General features: G+C 39.2%; 2 protein-coding genes across 3 annotated transcripts in view; both read left to right on the plus strand.

Annotated features, from left to right (window-relative positions):
* The first annotated feature begins 201 nt into the window (after nt 1–201).
* On the plus strand, nt 202–14456 carry myc (c-myc). 2 transcript variants are annotated; one of them, NM_001257008.1, is given in 3 exon segments: nt 202–448; nt 2693–3359; nt 11149–12199. In NM_001257008.1, coding segments are annotated over 2 exon segments (1131 nt in total). In that variant the 5' UTR covers nt 202–448; nt 2693–2815; the 3' UTR covers nt 11736–12199.
* A 1797-nt stretch (nt 14457–16253) lies between these two features.
* The window catches only part of LOC101746847 (tRNA dimethylallyltransferase), a 280541-nt gene continuing 280260 nt past the window's right edge, over nt 16254–16534 (plus strand). Inside the window, exon 1 of the mRNA XM_038013943.2 lies at nt 16254–16445. Within this exon, the coding sequence (XP_037869871.1) occupies nt 16308–16445 (138 nt within the window). The 5' untranslated portion in view covers nt 16254–16307. The remainder of the gene's footprint in view (nt 16446–16534) is intronic.

The following is a 16534-nucleotide window of genomic DNA, read 5'->3' on the forward strand; positions in this document are numbered from 1 at the left end:
GACATACGAGTGTAATTCTTAAATAAACGTGTGGACAGAGAACGTATTTTCAGTGTATTTCGTGAATGACATAGAATTAGCCGGAACGCGGAGTGGGGGGACTGACGCCGTGTCAGCGGGCGCGGGTCGCGGAGGCACGAGTCGCAGACCACCGCTCGCTACGGGGCCCGCTAGAATAGTCGTGTCCACGGCATCAACCGAATTGCACGCGCGGCTTTCGTTCGAACCGGCCGGCTCCCGAATAATGTTTCAGTGTTTGACAAACTCAATCGGAGGTCTCGGAAGAAGTATCGTTTTTAATAATTTACGCTGTATAACCGACCGCATATTCTCAGTGAGTGTTACGCAGTGTGTACGGAAAAAACTTTGTCGAAGATTTTGAATTATCTTGTGTAAAATTGTGTAATTCACCGGCCGCGGTCGGATCGCATTTTGCACAAACTTTTTGGTGAGTGTTCTAACAATCAATTCATTCAGTCTTTATGATTTACACAGTGATTTCTAATAAATAAGTAGAAGTGAAAAAGTGGGTAATTAATATTTATTTCACGGCAAGGCGGGGCGTTGCCGGCAAGTTAGAGTCATGGGTATAATGGGTTTTTCTGCGAAATGCCAGCGCCAAAATTCGTTTTATTCGATTCGTTTTATTATATTCTCTTATTTAGTAAGTTTTTTTTACATAACCCATAGATTACATAGGAACTTAGGAATTTTGCACTTTGGCGGGTATTTTTAAAAGATGCCATCTTTTTTTACTTATGAAGATGCTTGTCACTCATTCCATTTTTATGATTGTTCGATGATAAATTATCAAGAAATATCTTTAAGTGTAACGCTTCTCATCAGTTCGGTTCATTTAAAAATTTAAATAATAAATGACTGCATTATTTATTTACAATAATTGTCTAAGTATAACGGATATTAATGAAAAATTACTAATATATACCTAACATACATATAAATATATATTAAATAAAAATGTACCAACTTCAAAATAATAAATGTAAGTAATCTTATTGAAGTTTCACATAGAAAATATTATATGGTGTAAAGGCAAAAAATAACTAAATCGTGTAGTTGTGTTAATATAAGGTAATTTGAAAACCTGGTAGCTATGTATGTCCGGTTACTGAAATATTCTTAATATTTTATTTAAACAACCAAACAAGAATTATAAAAAAAAAAACTAAAATGTAATGTAACACAAGTCAATATCCTCGGACACGACGATTAATTATGAAAATTGCATAACTTACGATTAAGTATGAAAATTGCATAACTTTATGAAAACACATACAGTCAAAATCTGTTATAACGACATCGAAGGGACTGCTCATATTCAGTCGTAAAAACCGATAGTCGTAACAACCGGTGAAGTTTAATGTGTATCGTGCAAGTACAAACAAATCGATAGGGAATTATTGGAAAAATATATTTACATAATACGCGATTTTTCTTCAATATTAACTTGTTTTCTTTTTCTTTGCGAGATTTTGAAAGTTTCACGAATAACTCCACAAAGTTTTGGTGCGTCTTGTGTATAGATAAGTAACAAACTAACTGAAGAGATATGAAGAAGTGGGCTTTGACTACCGCATGCACGTGTTTTGTTTCTAAGAATTAGAAAAGACCCTACACTTAACTAAATCCTATTGTTTTCTTTCCTGATTTTAAAAGCCATTGAAGACAAATGTGGATACCTATTCAAATTGTTTACAATACAGCTTAGCCGGTCGTTCTAACAGATCTAATTCTCCGAAATATTAGTTAAATGTGGTCGTTTTATGAGGTATGTCGTTATTACCAATGTCGTAGAAAGCAATATTTTTAATAAGGCGGTCATATGGCATTCAGCCGGGACCTTTGTTCTTGGTTATTATAACCGGTATGTTGTATTAAACGATGTCGCAGTAAACGGTTTTGACTGTATTTCCAAAAATTATGAAATTAAATATTTCTCAAGTTTTAACAAGACAACGTAACTTTATATCCCATAGATTAAAATACACTTAATGATAATTCTCAAATTATAATTAATTATGCATGTACGTATCCTCGTAATTTCAAACATATTGCTAACGCGATAACAGGAAAATAACACTGGCAATTGTTTTATTAGTAAACATTCATTTCGCGCCAACTTGAGCTGGTAAACAAAAACATTTCTAAAGAAAAAGAAAAAAATCTTTACCTGACGGAGTCTACAAAAAAATGGCGGGAGCAGTATTGTCCCACCCCAGGTATTGAATTCCGGAAAAGCACCCGGACGCTCCGGGCGACTAATTATTAAAGTAAAAATGGGATAATGCCCAAGGTTAATACACTCTTTTAAATAGTTTGGTTTCGCATCCAGACTTCAGTCTAGTTCCGAGCTCCGTGGTGGACACTTCAGAGATACAGTTGTACCATCGTCGTGTTTGTAAATAAAAAGGGGTCAACACCCCCCTTGCGTGCAAACTTTTTCAATGCAGTTTTAAATATTTTAAAAACTTTTTATAATTATTTCGACATTAGATACTCTTTGCTTTTGATTTTTTTAGTTCTTCGGGCATACACTCATCAGGTATTAATTAAAATTTAATTTTTTTTTTTTAATACGATTAAATATCACGCCTTTATTTAAGTATCGTTTTTAAATTAATGCCAGTTGCATTTGATAAATTTATTTATGTTCATTTTTTTATTGTTTCAGACGGTGTGCGTTGAACCCATCGCGCGCATCGTCCCTGTGATAAGAGGGCCCTGTGATATCGACGAGTTCGTCTTAGCTTTAAAACTAGTTAGCATATAGTTAAGTATTTAGAAGATTAACAAAATGTCGCCGCCGCTAGACTCCCAACTGCTGCACTTCGACATATGGGAATCTCTGGACGAAGAGTCCATGAGATTGACCCAAACATCAGAGTTCTGGACTCAAGTACAATATGAAGCAGAGAGACTCGACCTCGTTCCGCCTGCGAATCTGTCGGATCATCTACAAGACAGCGACGAAGACTGGAGGATAGAAGAGACGCACGAAGATCCACACAAAGACAACATCGTACATCATGACTGTATGTGGGCAGGTTCGTGTGTAGATTCTGTACATCCGAGCAATAATTTCGTACCCTCAGACCATATACCGGCCACGCCCGGACAGAGTTTGCTCAGAAGAGACATATCACCGTCGAGACCTGACACACCACCCTCGTTAGACGGCGATGAACCACCTCAGTTCCGTCACGCGGTCGACGTCGCTGGAACAGCTCTTCGTTTGCTCAGAGATTCAGCGGCCGTAGCCGCCGATCATTCGTACACTTTGGCGAGACAACACCGGGATTACCTCGGAGTGCAGACACCGTCTGACTCCGGTGAATCAGGTCAGTAAAAGTGTAACATTTAGATTACGTACAAATAAAATAAAAAAGAGTTGCTATTAAAACGTCCATGACATTGTAAGTAAATTTGAGAATAACCATTTGAATAAATTCGTGAAGTGGTGTCGCGATAATTTGAATTTCAAATAAATTTGTATTAGGGCCTCTTCGTGCCCGTTTGTCAAAACCGATTGACGGGCGTCTTGCTTGTTTAACTAATATGTTTGTCTTATATACATACAGTTTTCATTATTTTTCCGTACCATATTTCCATCGGTTCATATTAATCAGGTATAAATCTACTCGCGACGCAAAAAACACTTTATCTCTTTATCGGTACGTAAGAATTCGTACTGCGCAAATCTACAGAACTTTGGCACGCCGAACAGAAGACATTGAAGTTGTTTTTATTCTTTCCTGAAGATTGGATTCCTGCGAGTGGTGTGTTGGGTCCGCCGAGTGTACCTACCCTGAGGACGCAGGCGCTGTACCGAGAGCGCGGGAAACTGCGCATATCGACCGCCATCCCGCGTCCCCCGCCGCGTCTAGACGCGCCCGCGATTCCTCTCTTCCGGAACCTTTGCCTGTTACGACCTTGAACGCCTCAACCTTCCTTAATGTCGGGTTACGCAACATTCGTACTAGACATCACATCTCAAGGGATTGATATGGTTAATTAGAAACTGGATTAGTGTTATATGGAGTTGAGGCAGAGCGCGCGTCCCGCGTCCTAAGGACGGAAGGTCGAAAGTACGACGACCGAGACGTCCCGACCTTGACGCATCCTGCTATCGCGATTCGCAGTTTCCCGCCATTTGTCGTTTTAAATACCCTTTTCAATTAATTACGAACGATGAATTCGGCCCTCTTTTAAACCTTTACAAGCTCACATTACTTCAGATCACGTTATGTCGAATACACACACACGAACGACAAAACACTAGTTAGCTTGAGATGGCTTCAAAAATAAACTTCAAAATGAAAAGTTAATCGTGTTCTAAATCAACTGCAACGTCATTTTAACTAACTAAACAATAAATCGACTAATTATTAATACATTGATAATTCGAATTCAAATTGGGATAAGATAAGAATCGAAAACATTAATGTATTTACTTATATTATATTACTAAATCGTTTCGGTACGAAGTTATTTCGAAAAAGTAGTTCAATATTTTAAAAGCGAGTCGTAGAACTAATTTAGTTATCGCCGTCAGCAGTGGGTAAGGTCGCGATCACGGCGGGCAATGTGTTCGAATCGTGGATCTGTTTACATTATAACTTGTTGCGCAACACGTACAAAACTATTCAATACGCGAATTAATTAAATTCCGTACTTTTCAGTTCGATCGAACAAAAACTGAAATTAAAATACGAGACGCCGCGCGCCCGAGGCCGCCTGCCTAGTCCGTTATTCTTGCAAGAATGCAATGGGATGAAATGGAATCTCATTGAAGTGGAACCCGCTCGGCTCGCCGGACCGGTTTGAAACGCGGTACTCCCGTCTGGCTCAGTCAGATGACAATTTGATAGACGGCGTCTCGATAATCACGATCCGAGATCGGTCCCTCGCACCGTTCCTATCTGATGCATGTTATTCGAATTCTTAATTATGATAAGGAAATGGTATTCGGTAAATTACCACCAAAATCGTTTTACGATGACGCAGTGTCGCAGCACTAGTCAGGAATTTACGAGGCATGCCCGTGTTATCAGTTCGTACGCCACGCAAGCACAACGTTGCACGGCTTGCCGGCATTTCGTGTCGTATTTTCGCGCCAATTTAATTGCCAGTAACACCGTAATGATTTTGTAGTGCCGCGTCCCATATTACTATAACGTATCGTGGCCCCGTTCAATTTTATCGTCACGATACCATAGCGCGTTCTCTGTCGTAAATACATTTTCAGTGTTTGAACAGTTCTATTAGTCTAAAGAAAAATCGCGGAAGTTAAATGTCTCGAATGTCGATGGGACATTCGCGATTCGAAATACATTTAATTTTAATTCGTTATTTTTATATTTTTATAAGCAATCATTGCTGTCACCGTTATCAAGATAGCCGACTTACGCTTCTGACCCAAAGCCACTATCGGTAAAAACGTGACGTGACATGATTAATAACGTTCACAAAAAAATCTTAGTAAGTAGGGCAGTAGTTTACCTGCGTATTGGAAGTTAATTTAAGGGCAATTATAGGGCACAGAGATCCGGTTTGTTCGGTTTCTAAATATTTTAGTATCAATCAGTGTTTCAAGGCTGTGCGCTAGTTACGGACGGGCCGTGTAACTGTTACATTTATGATGTCATTAAAAAAAACGTTGTTACACCCGATATCGATGTTCTAGAGCTACTTACTACTTAGAAGTACTTAGCATATAATATGCGAATTTATAAGTTTTAAATGTGACTACTTAAAGAGAGAAAATTTTTATTTAAATAAAAATAAAAAATTGAATGATTACTAACAAAAAGAATACATTTCATTTAAATTCTTTACGTTAATAAATCATTGTTATAAAACTGAAAACAAACAGAAATCGATTTTTTTTTATTGCTTAGATGGATGGACGAGCTCTCAGCCCACCTGTTGTTAAGTGGTTACTGGAGCCCATAGACATCTACAACGTAAATGCGCCACCCACCTCGAGATATAAGTTCTAAGGTCTCAGTATAGTTACAACGGCTACCCCCACCCATTAAGGTTTTTTCCGATTTTTTCTTTAACGTTCTTGCCGTAAACTGTAAAATACTATCCTATTAATTTCGGTTGCTAAGTAAACACGAGAAAGGTTTCGTTCGAAAGCCAACGCGAAAACGGGTCCCTTAGCAACCGTATCGGAATCCGGTACGTTTTACTGCGTAATCGGTTCGAGTTTCCATTGACCGAGCCTAGCCGGCACACATCGAAATACACGACAGTTGAAATATTATTACTACCATTAATAATATCAATGGCTATATTGACAATCGTTACATGTCTCAGTCGTGCCTAAAATGCTATTAATATCGATAAGAAAATTAAATATAAAATCGATTTTTAATTTAGCAGAATATTTGTGTCGTAAGTAATAAGTCAATGGTCAATGATAATCATTGAAGTTTGTAATCGATAACCCAAGATAGTAACGTATCGATTATTATTTATAAACTTACAGAGTTGTAAAATGAGTTATAAATTTTGTTTTGCCGACAATACTGTATGCGGTGACCTAAATATTGTGATAGTTGGTTTTAGAGGCCCAACCTTGACAAGCTTACCGGCCTAGTCCACATTCGGATCTAGATAAATTACAAAGTTGATTATGATTCGATTGATTCGTGTTATTAAAGTCCACGAAACGTACCGAAATCAGATCAGTTTTAAATCAGTTGTTTTAGTTACGTAACAATTGTCGATACCTTCGTTCCTAATCGATAATGAAATCGATGTAGCATTTTCTGAAACCATAGATAACGTGCAATATCTATTCACTATCTTCATGAGGTTCGAGCAATAGCCGCCGCTTATTCAAATTTAATGTAAATATTAAATAATTTTGAAAATCGATATAAATTAAGCGATTGGTCGTGACTTGACACAGTTTCTTATAACAGAGGTTCGAGTTATCGATGTAATTCCGATAATAAAGTTTCATCCATTTACGAACGGTCCTTGGGCGTTATCGTAACATTATATTATTACGTGCTTAGATTTTTACTTAAGCCTTAATTGACAGACGAGGATACGGATGCTTAAGGACATCGGTAATGCCAGAAGCATAGCTGTGCCGCTGTCCACTACATAAGACTTTTTTTTAAGCTCGTTTGAAAGAGGACTTGTCATTAGCGCTTCGAAAATACTGTGGAGGGGAATTCATTCCAAACCTGAAGTGTTTCTACGTATTATAGATGAACTGTGCTTCGATGGAGAGAAGTGTAAAATGAGATCGCTTCATTGAAGTTATGGTTTAAAAAACAGAACCGAAGTCCCTCCGTTTAAACAATGGCAAATGAACAATGTTCTCGCATATGTGTCGCGATTGCGGCCGCGTCGCCATCTTGGCCTCCGTTTGACCTTCGCATTATCAATGCCGATAACAATACTATTACAACGTGACACCCTAACATAAATTTGTATTGTCTTATCACGAAAAAAACCTAAAGCCGCGTTGACGTAAGATAAACTGCATCGCAACAAGATAAACTCGCGTACTATTCGATATTCGATTCGGCGCGGCGTAGCACGATCACTAAATCATTTCGTTATATCAGAGAGAATTTTCCATTCATTAAATTTAATTATTATTACGATTTATTAATAATGTCAAACCTAGAACCGGTCTGGTCGGTCTGTCGTCGAGCGGAGACGCGCGATGGGTGTGCCGAATCCGAAAAATGAACCGAACTCATTAGAATGCTAAACACTCAGGAAGTAAAATCGGTTTTATTTAAGCAGTTGTAGTCAACCGAAGTCATTATCGTTGAAGAGACTAAAAACGATAATGATATGTAATTTATTAATTAACCAATTACGTGTTTAAAACGTTTTATGTGTTGGTTTAAATCAGTTTTGGTGCTGTGTTTATCAGTAGCAGTTGCTTTGTAGTGTTCGACATGGTACGTCGTGATAATACGTAGAGATTAGTCTGACGAAGCATCAGTTATACCTACGTGGCGCCACCACGTGCGATCCCATGGAGGGCCAATAAAAATTGCGTCATTGCGTCGCCCAGCTTAACGCACGCACAATATGCGACCGTGAACTTCCGCACGAACGGCCCAAGGTCACGCCGCGAGATGCTGCTATCGAGGTATCGAACGATAAATTACGAACGTCCATTCCGTCTGTGGATCTCGAGTGGTTTCTGTGGGCCAGATGACCGACTTTTCGCGATTGCGTAACGCAACCGAAATAGACGCCGCTGTTGTACCCAAACGCCTACCTCATAGACACACGCATGCAGTCGAGTTGAGGATTTTCACATGTACGCGCTAACGTTGATATCTTTTGATGGCAAATACTCCGCATGAGTAAACACGGGGAGGCGTTGTTGGCGCGATTTAACATTGTTGAATTTGTCTTGTGTCTTCTCGAATACGTCATTTGTACGATTTAAATATAAAATTTTAATCGCTTCAAACAATTTGTTGAATGTGTTTTAAACTCCGTATCTGTGTCATGAAATCGCACGTAATAAATACTTTAAAAGTCTCAAGGTCGCGTTATTTTATTCGAATAATCTCTTTATCGCTGCAAAGGAATCCATCAGATAAATCGTATGGAGTGATGCACTCTGCGATATTTGTGTCGATCGTCGAACACGCTTCGTAAGATGGCGTGCGGCGTGTGCTAGTCACGATAATTTTTAATTATCGCGCTCAAATGCCAGTGAACTTGGCCTCGGAGCCGTGGCCAGCCGACCGTGCCCCCGCTCACCAGGTCACACTACGACACTATTGTGACTAGTGCATTCCGTTTCCAAAGCTCTCCGATAACTAGTCGTTTGTTTAGTCGTCGCGTTCGTCTCTCGCTTCATTTTCGTTTTCGATTAAGCATTATCTACCCGCAAAACGTACATTAAAATTAAAAACGTATTTTATCGAAATACGGAACTACATACGGTCCCTTTTACAATATCAGAATGTTATCGTAAGGTATTCATATATTCGTAAACCGATAGTCGAATAGAAGCGAACGAATCTCAAGATTATGATTCATTGTTTTCCCACAGTGTCATTCGGCCGTACCTAGAAATTGTGAGTAATCAGTCTAGACAACCGTCGGGTATCAATGTTTTAACAATCACTGCTCGAACAAGTCGCCGTGTAACTCGAAGTTCGTTCAAAATGTCCAGTACAAAACCTGCTTCGTCACATATAAAAGAATATAAAGACGCCGGACGGTGAGAGCTGGTGATTTTTTATTCCACCTTTCGAACCGCTCCGGCGAACAATAAAAAGCGAATTATCTCTGGTATCGTTTAAAATTGGAACGAGTACGCCGGATCCGAGAATCGAGTCTCGAGCGATGGAGATATTACTATAATAGATGTGCAGTTATGCACTAACTAGACTGGATCTCGGCGGGCGGTGCACCGCGACAATACCGCCATATCGCTTTACACGCGAAACAAATACTCTCCGGCGACCGTTAATCGCGTTGGCGCCAAAGGGAAAATCGTAGCGTGAAAATCGACTCTCCCACTCGACACACTAGAAGCACACTAGGGCTGCGCCACTCCAACTGAAATTCAATTCGAATGTATCCAAAAATCAATGTATCATTTACTTTAACGCTGTTGTTGAACAGAAGTATAAAAAAAAAAAAACATAAATCACACGATCCTGAACTATCAAAAGTTTGAAAACGTATACCGATTCTCGGATTTACATCGAATAATGTTCACAGCGGATACTGAAAGTTTGTTATAAAAGTAAATATAATCCAGGTTGTGTCTGCTTAACATTTGATATAGGAATGCTTCAGCTGCTGAATTTAGAAGTGAGGCGTGTCTGACGACAGGCGCCGCTACTAGAATTAGCATCGACGCGTAATCGCGATAAGCGTCCGCGTATCTATGCGGAAACGCAATAAAAAGATCGCGTTGGTGTATAAATTTATCGTCGCCTAGACCGATATACGAGTCTGATGCGCAATTTTTTTTTTTTAAATCTGCGTATTCGCGAATGCCCATTCTTTACGCGTCCTCACTTGAGCGCAATAGTTTCGTAATAGATCGGCCGCCCACATAACACACTTCTGTTTAGATGTAATGTATAGGCATTCGATATTCAAACGGAAACTTAAACCAATAATTACTAATAATTTAATAATATCGCTGATAATATAAAAATAATGTTGCCGTAATCGGATAATACACTATCGAGAATTCCCCGAAACTGTGAAGCGCGGCACAACCGTACTTAAGTGCAACGCGATCGCGTACCTCATTCATAGAATTTAACAATGCACTCTCAGCAAACGTTATCGCTGCAATGCAGTACAGGCCGGAATTGGGCCGCGTTTCCGTAAACCTAATCACGGTACAATACAAACAGTCGTAAATCCGAGGTTAACGACCCCAACCTGCTCATTTGGAAGCCTCGCGCCACCATGGCTTTGGCTTTAGAAAAAGCAGGAATATTATACAAAGGGAGACGCCCGTGTTGAGGCAGTCACTTTTGACGCCATGCAACTCCGTACGTTTCTCACATTTCATTCGTCTCGGTCGTGTGTGTATAGCTCGTGCGACAATAATAGGCCGTCATGTCGGTGTGCCAGTTTCAGTTGCCGTGAGTCCGCCGTTTCGTTATCGTCCGGCCCTGGCGTGACAGTTAATTCGAATCGACGCTTTATTAAACGCTGCGGCAGAGGCCGGAAAGCGTGTCCGTCGCTTGATAATCCGAACTCCATTGAGTGCGGACGTTGCGGCAGAACTGGGCGCATGCGCTAACGTTTTGGCGCGAATGGCGCGCTCGTGACGTCAGCGCCCGTCTGGATCGATGACGGCAGACGCTGCGGTAGTACGCCGGGGTCGACGCCCTCCCCCCGCCGTACGACGCCCGCCCCCTCCCGCGCACCTGACCGGTGCAGTCGCATCCCCATCTAGGTTCCCCTTTGAGATGCGCCTCCACGATCTGCACCCGCCTGCTATGCAGAAAAGCGCGCGTAATCTAATGATATGAATGAAACAGGTTTCGCGTACAACTGCGCCGCCAATGCAAATCCCTGATAATAAATTATTTGTTGTTTGTTAAATTTAATTGGCAAATAAAATACGACGACTTAAATATTTCTCGTTTGTTACAGAGGAGGAAATTGATGTGGTATCTCTCGGAACAACACAGCAGCCATTTGCGCCGACGACTACGACGACACCCAACAATATGCTACGTCCGGAAACGTTGGTTCGTGCTGCTTCAATGCCAGATCGGCGTCAGGCCCAGCGACCGTTAGAATCCGCGACGTCTCGCACGCCCCGCTCGCCGCCCCGCCCGATCGCACGGAAGCGGCTGGTGCCCCCGGCGAGCGTGATGCCGGGCGGCGCGCGACGGAGGGCCCGCGGCCCGGGACGCCGCGGCCGCCGCTCTAACACCGACACGGACTCCGAGGCCGAGTCTCCGGAGATCGAGCGTCGTTCCATACACAACGATATGGAACGACAGAGACGTATCGGCCTCAAAAACCTCTTCGACGAGCTCAAAATGCAGATCCCCGCCACGAGAGACAAGGAACGCGCTCCTAAAGTCGTGATACTCAGAGAGGCGGCCGCACTCTGCAAGAAATTGAGCCAAGAGGATATCGAGCGGGAGAAGTTAAGGAAGAAGCAGAACCAGCTCATGGCGAGATTGAAAAAGCTTCGCAAATCACTTTCGGCTCGCTACCACCCGTACTGAGCATCCGAGGAGTACGCTTGGTAACGAAATCGCTCCGAGCTCGGTAGTTCACTCGGCGTGACTCATACGGACTGGTAAATTATTGTAATAAGTCGCTTTCAGACTCTGTTGACTGTTTGTAGTCGGGCTCGGCGACGAGGGCGGGCGCGCCTGCCTCTCCCTCTCTCTCTCGCCGAGCCCGGGCGATCTGAACTATATCGTGGTCCGGTCAGAGTGTCGAGAGCTCGTTATTTTGATAAAGTCAGCTTTTACGGCTTACTCTGCTTCTGTGGTGTTGTACGAGACGGCAACGAACGTGACCGTTCGAACGCGAATTTGTTTTGCTCAAATATTTTGCAGTGCCAAAGTGAGCCATAAAACTGTTGTTAAATAATTAATTAATAAATTAGGTCGTCAGTAAAATATCTTAATAGTTACAGACTGCTTCGTGAACTGGTAGACTGGTTATACCTCTATAAAAAAAAGAAAACGTTTTTTGAATTTTATCAATAAAGTATACATAGTTGACATTACTCATTACATATTTACTCCGTGTTGAAAGATCGAAAATGATATGACATATGTTTAAAATATTGTTTCGAAACTTAAAAAGATTTTTACTGAGCCTTCCGCCGCCGCGGCATCGCGTAGTTGTAGGATGCGTGTCGGCCAAGGGTCGGAGCCCGTACAGCCAGGGAACGGGCGCGGCCGCACCGAACCCTATCGCAGGGTAGTGATATCAACATGTTAATATTGTTTTAAATTTGATATTATTCGTAAGGTTTAACTGCGTTTTAGATTAGTTCGCTTACGGTTTCTTTTGTAGTTGTTTTGTTATTTTGTAAACTTTAACACATAAAGTAAGTTTTCCTTTACCGCATAGTCGCGCGACTAACGAATTATTTATGTCGATAACTTTGGAATAGTTCAATGGGTGGAACACTTTTTGAAGTGATCGATTTGTTTAGTTACGATTTGCACATTCTTCAGCTTAGGTAATCATTACACTTAATATAATGACTAATATGTTATTTTCGGCACGCCGGTGGTGTGCGACTGCGACTAGTCGCAGCAGAGCAGCGTGCTCGAGTCGCAGTCGCACGCTCGCGGCCGACAAGCACGCATACATTATTGTACCATCATCGCATTTAGCATTATTGCGTCACTTAGTGTATTTACGTATTTTATTTATGTACTTTACAAGCAAATTGACATCGTTCATAAGTTTTAAATGAAATCGAACACAAATTAATATTTCAAACCGTTGACGTGAATATAGAAACGTATAATCTCAGTTTAATAACATTTGATCGTAAGGAAATAGACTGTGTATTTTGATAAAAGCATCAAAATCTATTTCGTAACAGTTCTACGTATGGACTGACATAAAAAAAATATATATAAACCAAGACATAGTTCCTCATAGTACCTACTAATAGTAAATTTTGCATTTTTTTTATTGTATATTTTTTATTGTCGCAATAAGTTAGTGATGTACTCGCGCTAGTATGAACGACTATTTAATTAATTGACCGGAAGAATAAGCATCGGGCTGTTTCGGAACGGCGACTTAAGAGTTTGGTCGGTCAGTGGTGTCAATAGAGGTTTGATGTTTTGTCGATCACACGGTCAACAGTTAAAGGCTTTAAAATTGTGTGCGGAATGTGCCTTGCTATGTACATAATTATACAATATAGATAATTAGGTTTATACTCGAATTAGTTGCGAGAAAATATTTTTTTGTGGAGAAATATTAATTAGGGTTATTATAGTATTGTTCTAAGTAGTGGTACACGAGGAGTTTTATAGTTATCGTGTTAAAGATTTGCAGTTTATCTTCCACTAGGCGTAAAACTTGTATATAAATAGTGAATAGAGCGTAGTACATCAGCAAGTTTTTTTTTTTAAACTAGACTTTTTTTTTTCCTAGTAATTGTTTAGTTTTCTTAACTGGAGAGTTACGAATTCTCGAATGTTGTACCTGCATTTATATATTTTTTTTGTTAATCTTATCTTGACATAAATAATAACGATTATGATGGAGTTATCCAAAAAAAAAATTAGAAAAAGAAAAAACGAATCGGTCGAACGTACATCGGTGATATTGAACAGTCTTTAAAAATTTTTTTTTTTTTCACTTAAGAAAAGTCAGTAGTTAAAAGTTTAATTGTAAGGAATGACAGCTTTATGAATCAATAGACGGATAGATACAGTAGGGAGTCGACATTAAAGTGCACATCGATGTGACAAGGCACATTTCCACCACTGCCAAAATGGAGAAAATAGATTGCAGATAAAAACAAATTTTACATTGAGAAAGAAAGAAAAAAAATTTGATTTGTAAATTTTATGAATAAGTCATGTTGTAGATTAATTTTTATTACTTTTTTTTTCTTTTGTATAGTATCCGTTTATGTAAGCCGACCACCCAACCGTTTTGAGGGCGAGGAAAATCGATCGAAAATTTGAATCGATTTTAGTGTGAATCGATTCTGAATATCGATGTTGTCGGCCCCAGATCGGTGCGTGCGCGCCGCTACAGAGAATGCAGGGCACAACATAGATTCCGCCTAATTTTAATATTGTACTCTGCAATCTTTGAAGTGGCGTTTTAATATCTAATAACACTGTGTACTTACCACGTCTGTTTGGATACTATTGTAACTAGATGAGAAGTTTGGTTTTTGTTCCTTAATTATGTGTATCGAAACATTTAAGATTATCATTAAATAATAAAATAAACGGGTTGGACCGAGACAGAGCTGGGAAGGTTTTTGGCTAGTTGATGTAATTTTTTATACTAATTCGTTGTAATAATGTGGATTTAAGTCAATGAGATACTGTGATTTATGTACCTGTGGGGTACGAGTGTTTTCCGTAGCTCTATCCGGTCCGCCTTAAAAAAAAAGCTTTTTTGTTATTTTTTTCCGATTATTTCCTTTTCCTTTCTTCCCTCTTGGAATAATGGTAAAACAGAAATATACAATTAAATAATACAACAGCTATTACACACATACAAAAATAAACAAAAAACGCAAAAACACTATGGATGGAACAAAGAATAAATTCATAAGTACATATAAAAAGGACATCAGTCATTCAGAACTAGTACATAACTGTTAAATGAATAAATTCGATATCCGAATATTCAATAGCTTAATTAAATTATAACTGGTAATCGAATTAGGAATAAAAAAAATGGCGCGTCAATGACATTTAAAGATTTGCCATTGAATAATCTTAATTAAATTTTTACCCAGTGCGCGATGTATCAATTACAAATTAGCCGGTGAATGCCGTACACATTCACGTGATGCGTAGGCTTGTCCGACATTTGCATTTGCTTTAGTTTGTGGGTACATAGTACATACTACTAGATACATAAAATTTTAATATGAACTTTCTAAAAACGATTCGTATTCATATTGAAGTTAATAATAAATAAATAAATTATTTAGAGTAAATCACACACTTTAATTTGTCCCCAAGTAGGATTGTCTGAGTGGCATCCAGAGACTGATTGATATACCACTTCTCAAATCGATAGTTTATTGCCTGATAATATTCACGTGAGCGATAGATCTCATGGACACATTAAGATAACTTTAAAATATACTAGTTTTTTTTACTACAAACTGCCTTTCAACTTCATATCTTGAATGAAAATCAATAATTAATTACACTAGAAATATATATAACAAACTACATGGCAAGTAGTGCTATGCGGGTCTAGCTCCTATGATTTCTGATTCATTATGAAAGAATAGAGAATATTTTGATGTTCTGCGGCATTGTTCAACAATTTAATAAAAAATTATGAATTGGAATTCATAATTAAAACGAGCTTATGTCAGCCATGTAGATAGGTATAGAGTGGGTAAATCATGAGCCTCATAGCATGTTAATATTTAACGTGGATCAAGCAGGAAGACGTGTTCTGGGACGAAGGGAAGCTTCTTTCAATGTCAATTCCCAGAAAACTGCACAAACGGGAAGTATAGTTTGCTACTCACTGTTTATAACGTGATTTTTCTCTACTGCATGTTTTCTGATATCAATTGTGACTGTATACACTATATTCACTATTCCGGATCAGAGAATCATGCTCCATTGTATGTCTGATTATATTTAAGTACCTAATACGTGAAAAGTTAAAGAGCGTCCTTCTTAGAACCTAACAGAACCTACCAGGTTCCCTTGAAGATACCAGCGTCTTATTATGTTGTGGTAGTTATTACTAAGAAATATTACTATTAAGAAAGGAAAGGCTGATATGCAGTCTTATAATCATAACAGGATCAACCAGCACAGAAACGAGTTTTAAGTTAACATTCATGAAATTGTCTTATTTGATAAAGTTTGCTAACAACAGTTTAATATTAATAAGAATTCAATATATATTTTTTCTTGATACACACTATAAAATAAACGAATTATAATTATGAAATATACTAATAATATTAACATTTTTAATACAGACCGAGTTGGCTGTTGGCTTTAGATGTCATTGCCTCATGCGACTTCAAATCCGAAACACTTCATACCGATTAAGACGTCATAATAATAGTGAAGTTCGCGCGTGTGAGCAAAACAATGGCTTTGCGTACTGTGATTTCTTCTCGAATTCCAATGGTGATAATATTAGGTGCTACTGGGACAGGAAAAACTAAGCTTGGTGTGGAATTAGCACAGAAATTTGCCACTGAAATAATCAGTGCCGATTCAATGCAGGTGAGCACCAAAACCAATTCTAACCTCAAAACATGCGAATAACATAAGGAACTATGTTACAAATAAGAAATTTATACAATTTTTCTTAC

Source organism: Bombyx mori, chromosome 11 (genome assembly GCF_030269925.1).
Source record: "Bombyx mori chromosome 11, ASM3026992v2".
In the NCBI taxonomy this organism is placed as follows: Eukaryota; Metazoa; Arthropoda; class Insecta; order Lepidoptera; family Bombycidae; genus Bombyx; species Bombyx mori.

Bases quoted from the DNA above. Each gene is read 5' to 3' on its own strand.
- myc (XM_021348647.3), top strand. From the start codon at position 2,816: ATGTCGCCGCCGCTAGACTCCCAACTGCTGCACTTCGACATATGGGAA. The intron at 3,360-11,148 runs GTCAGTAAAAGT...CGTTTGTTACAG, and splicing joins GTCTGACTCCGGTGAATCAG to AGGAGGAAATTGATGTGGTA.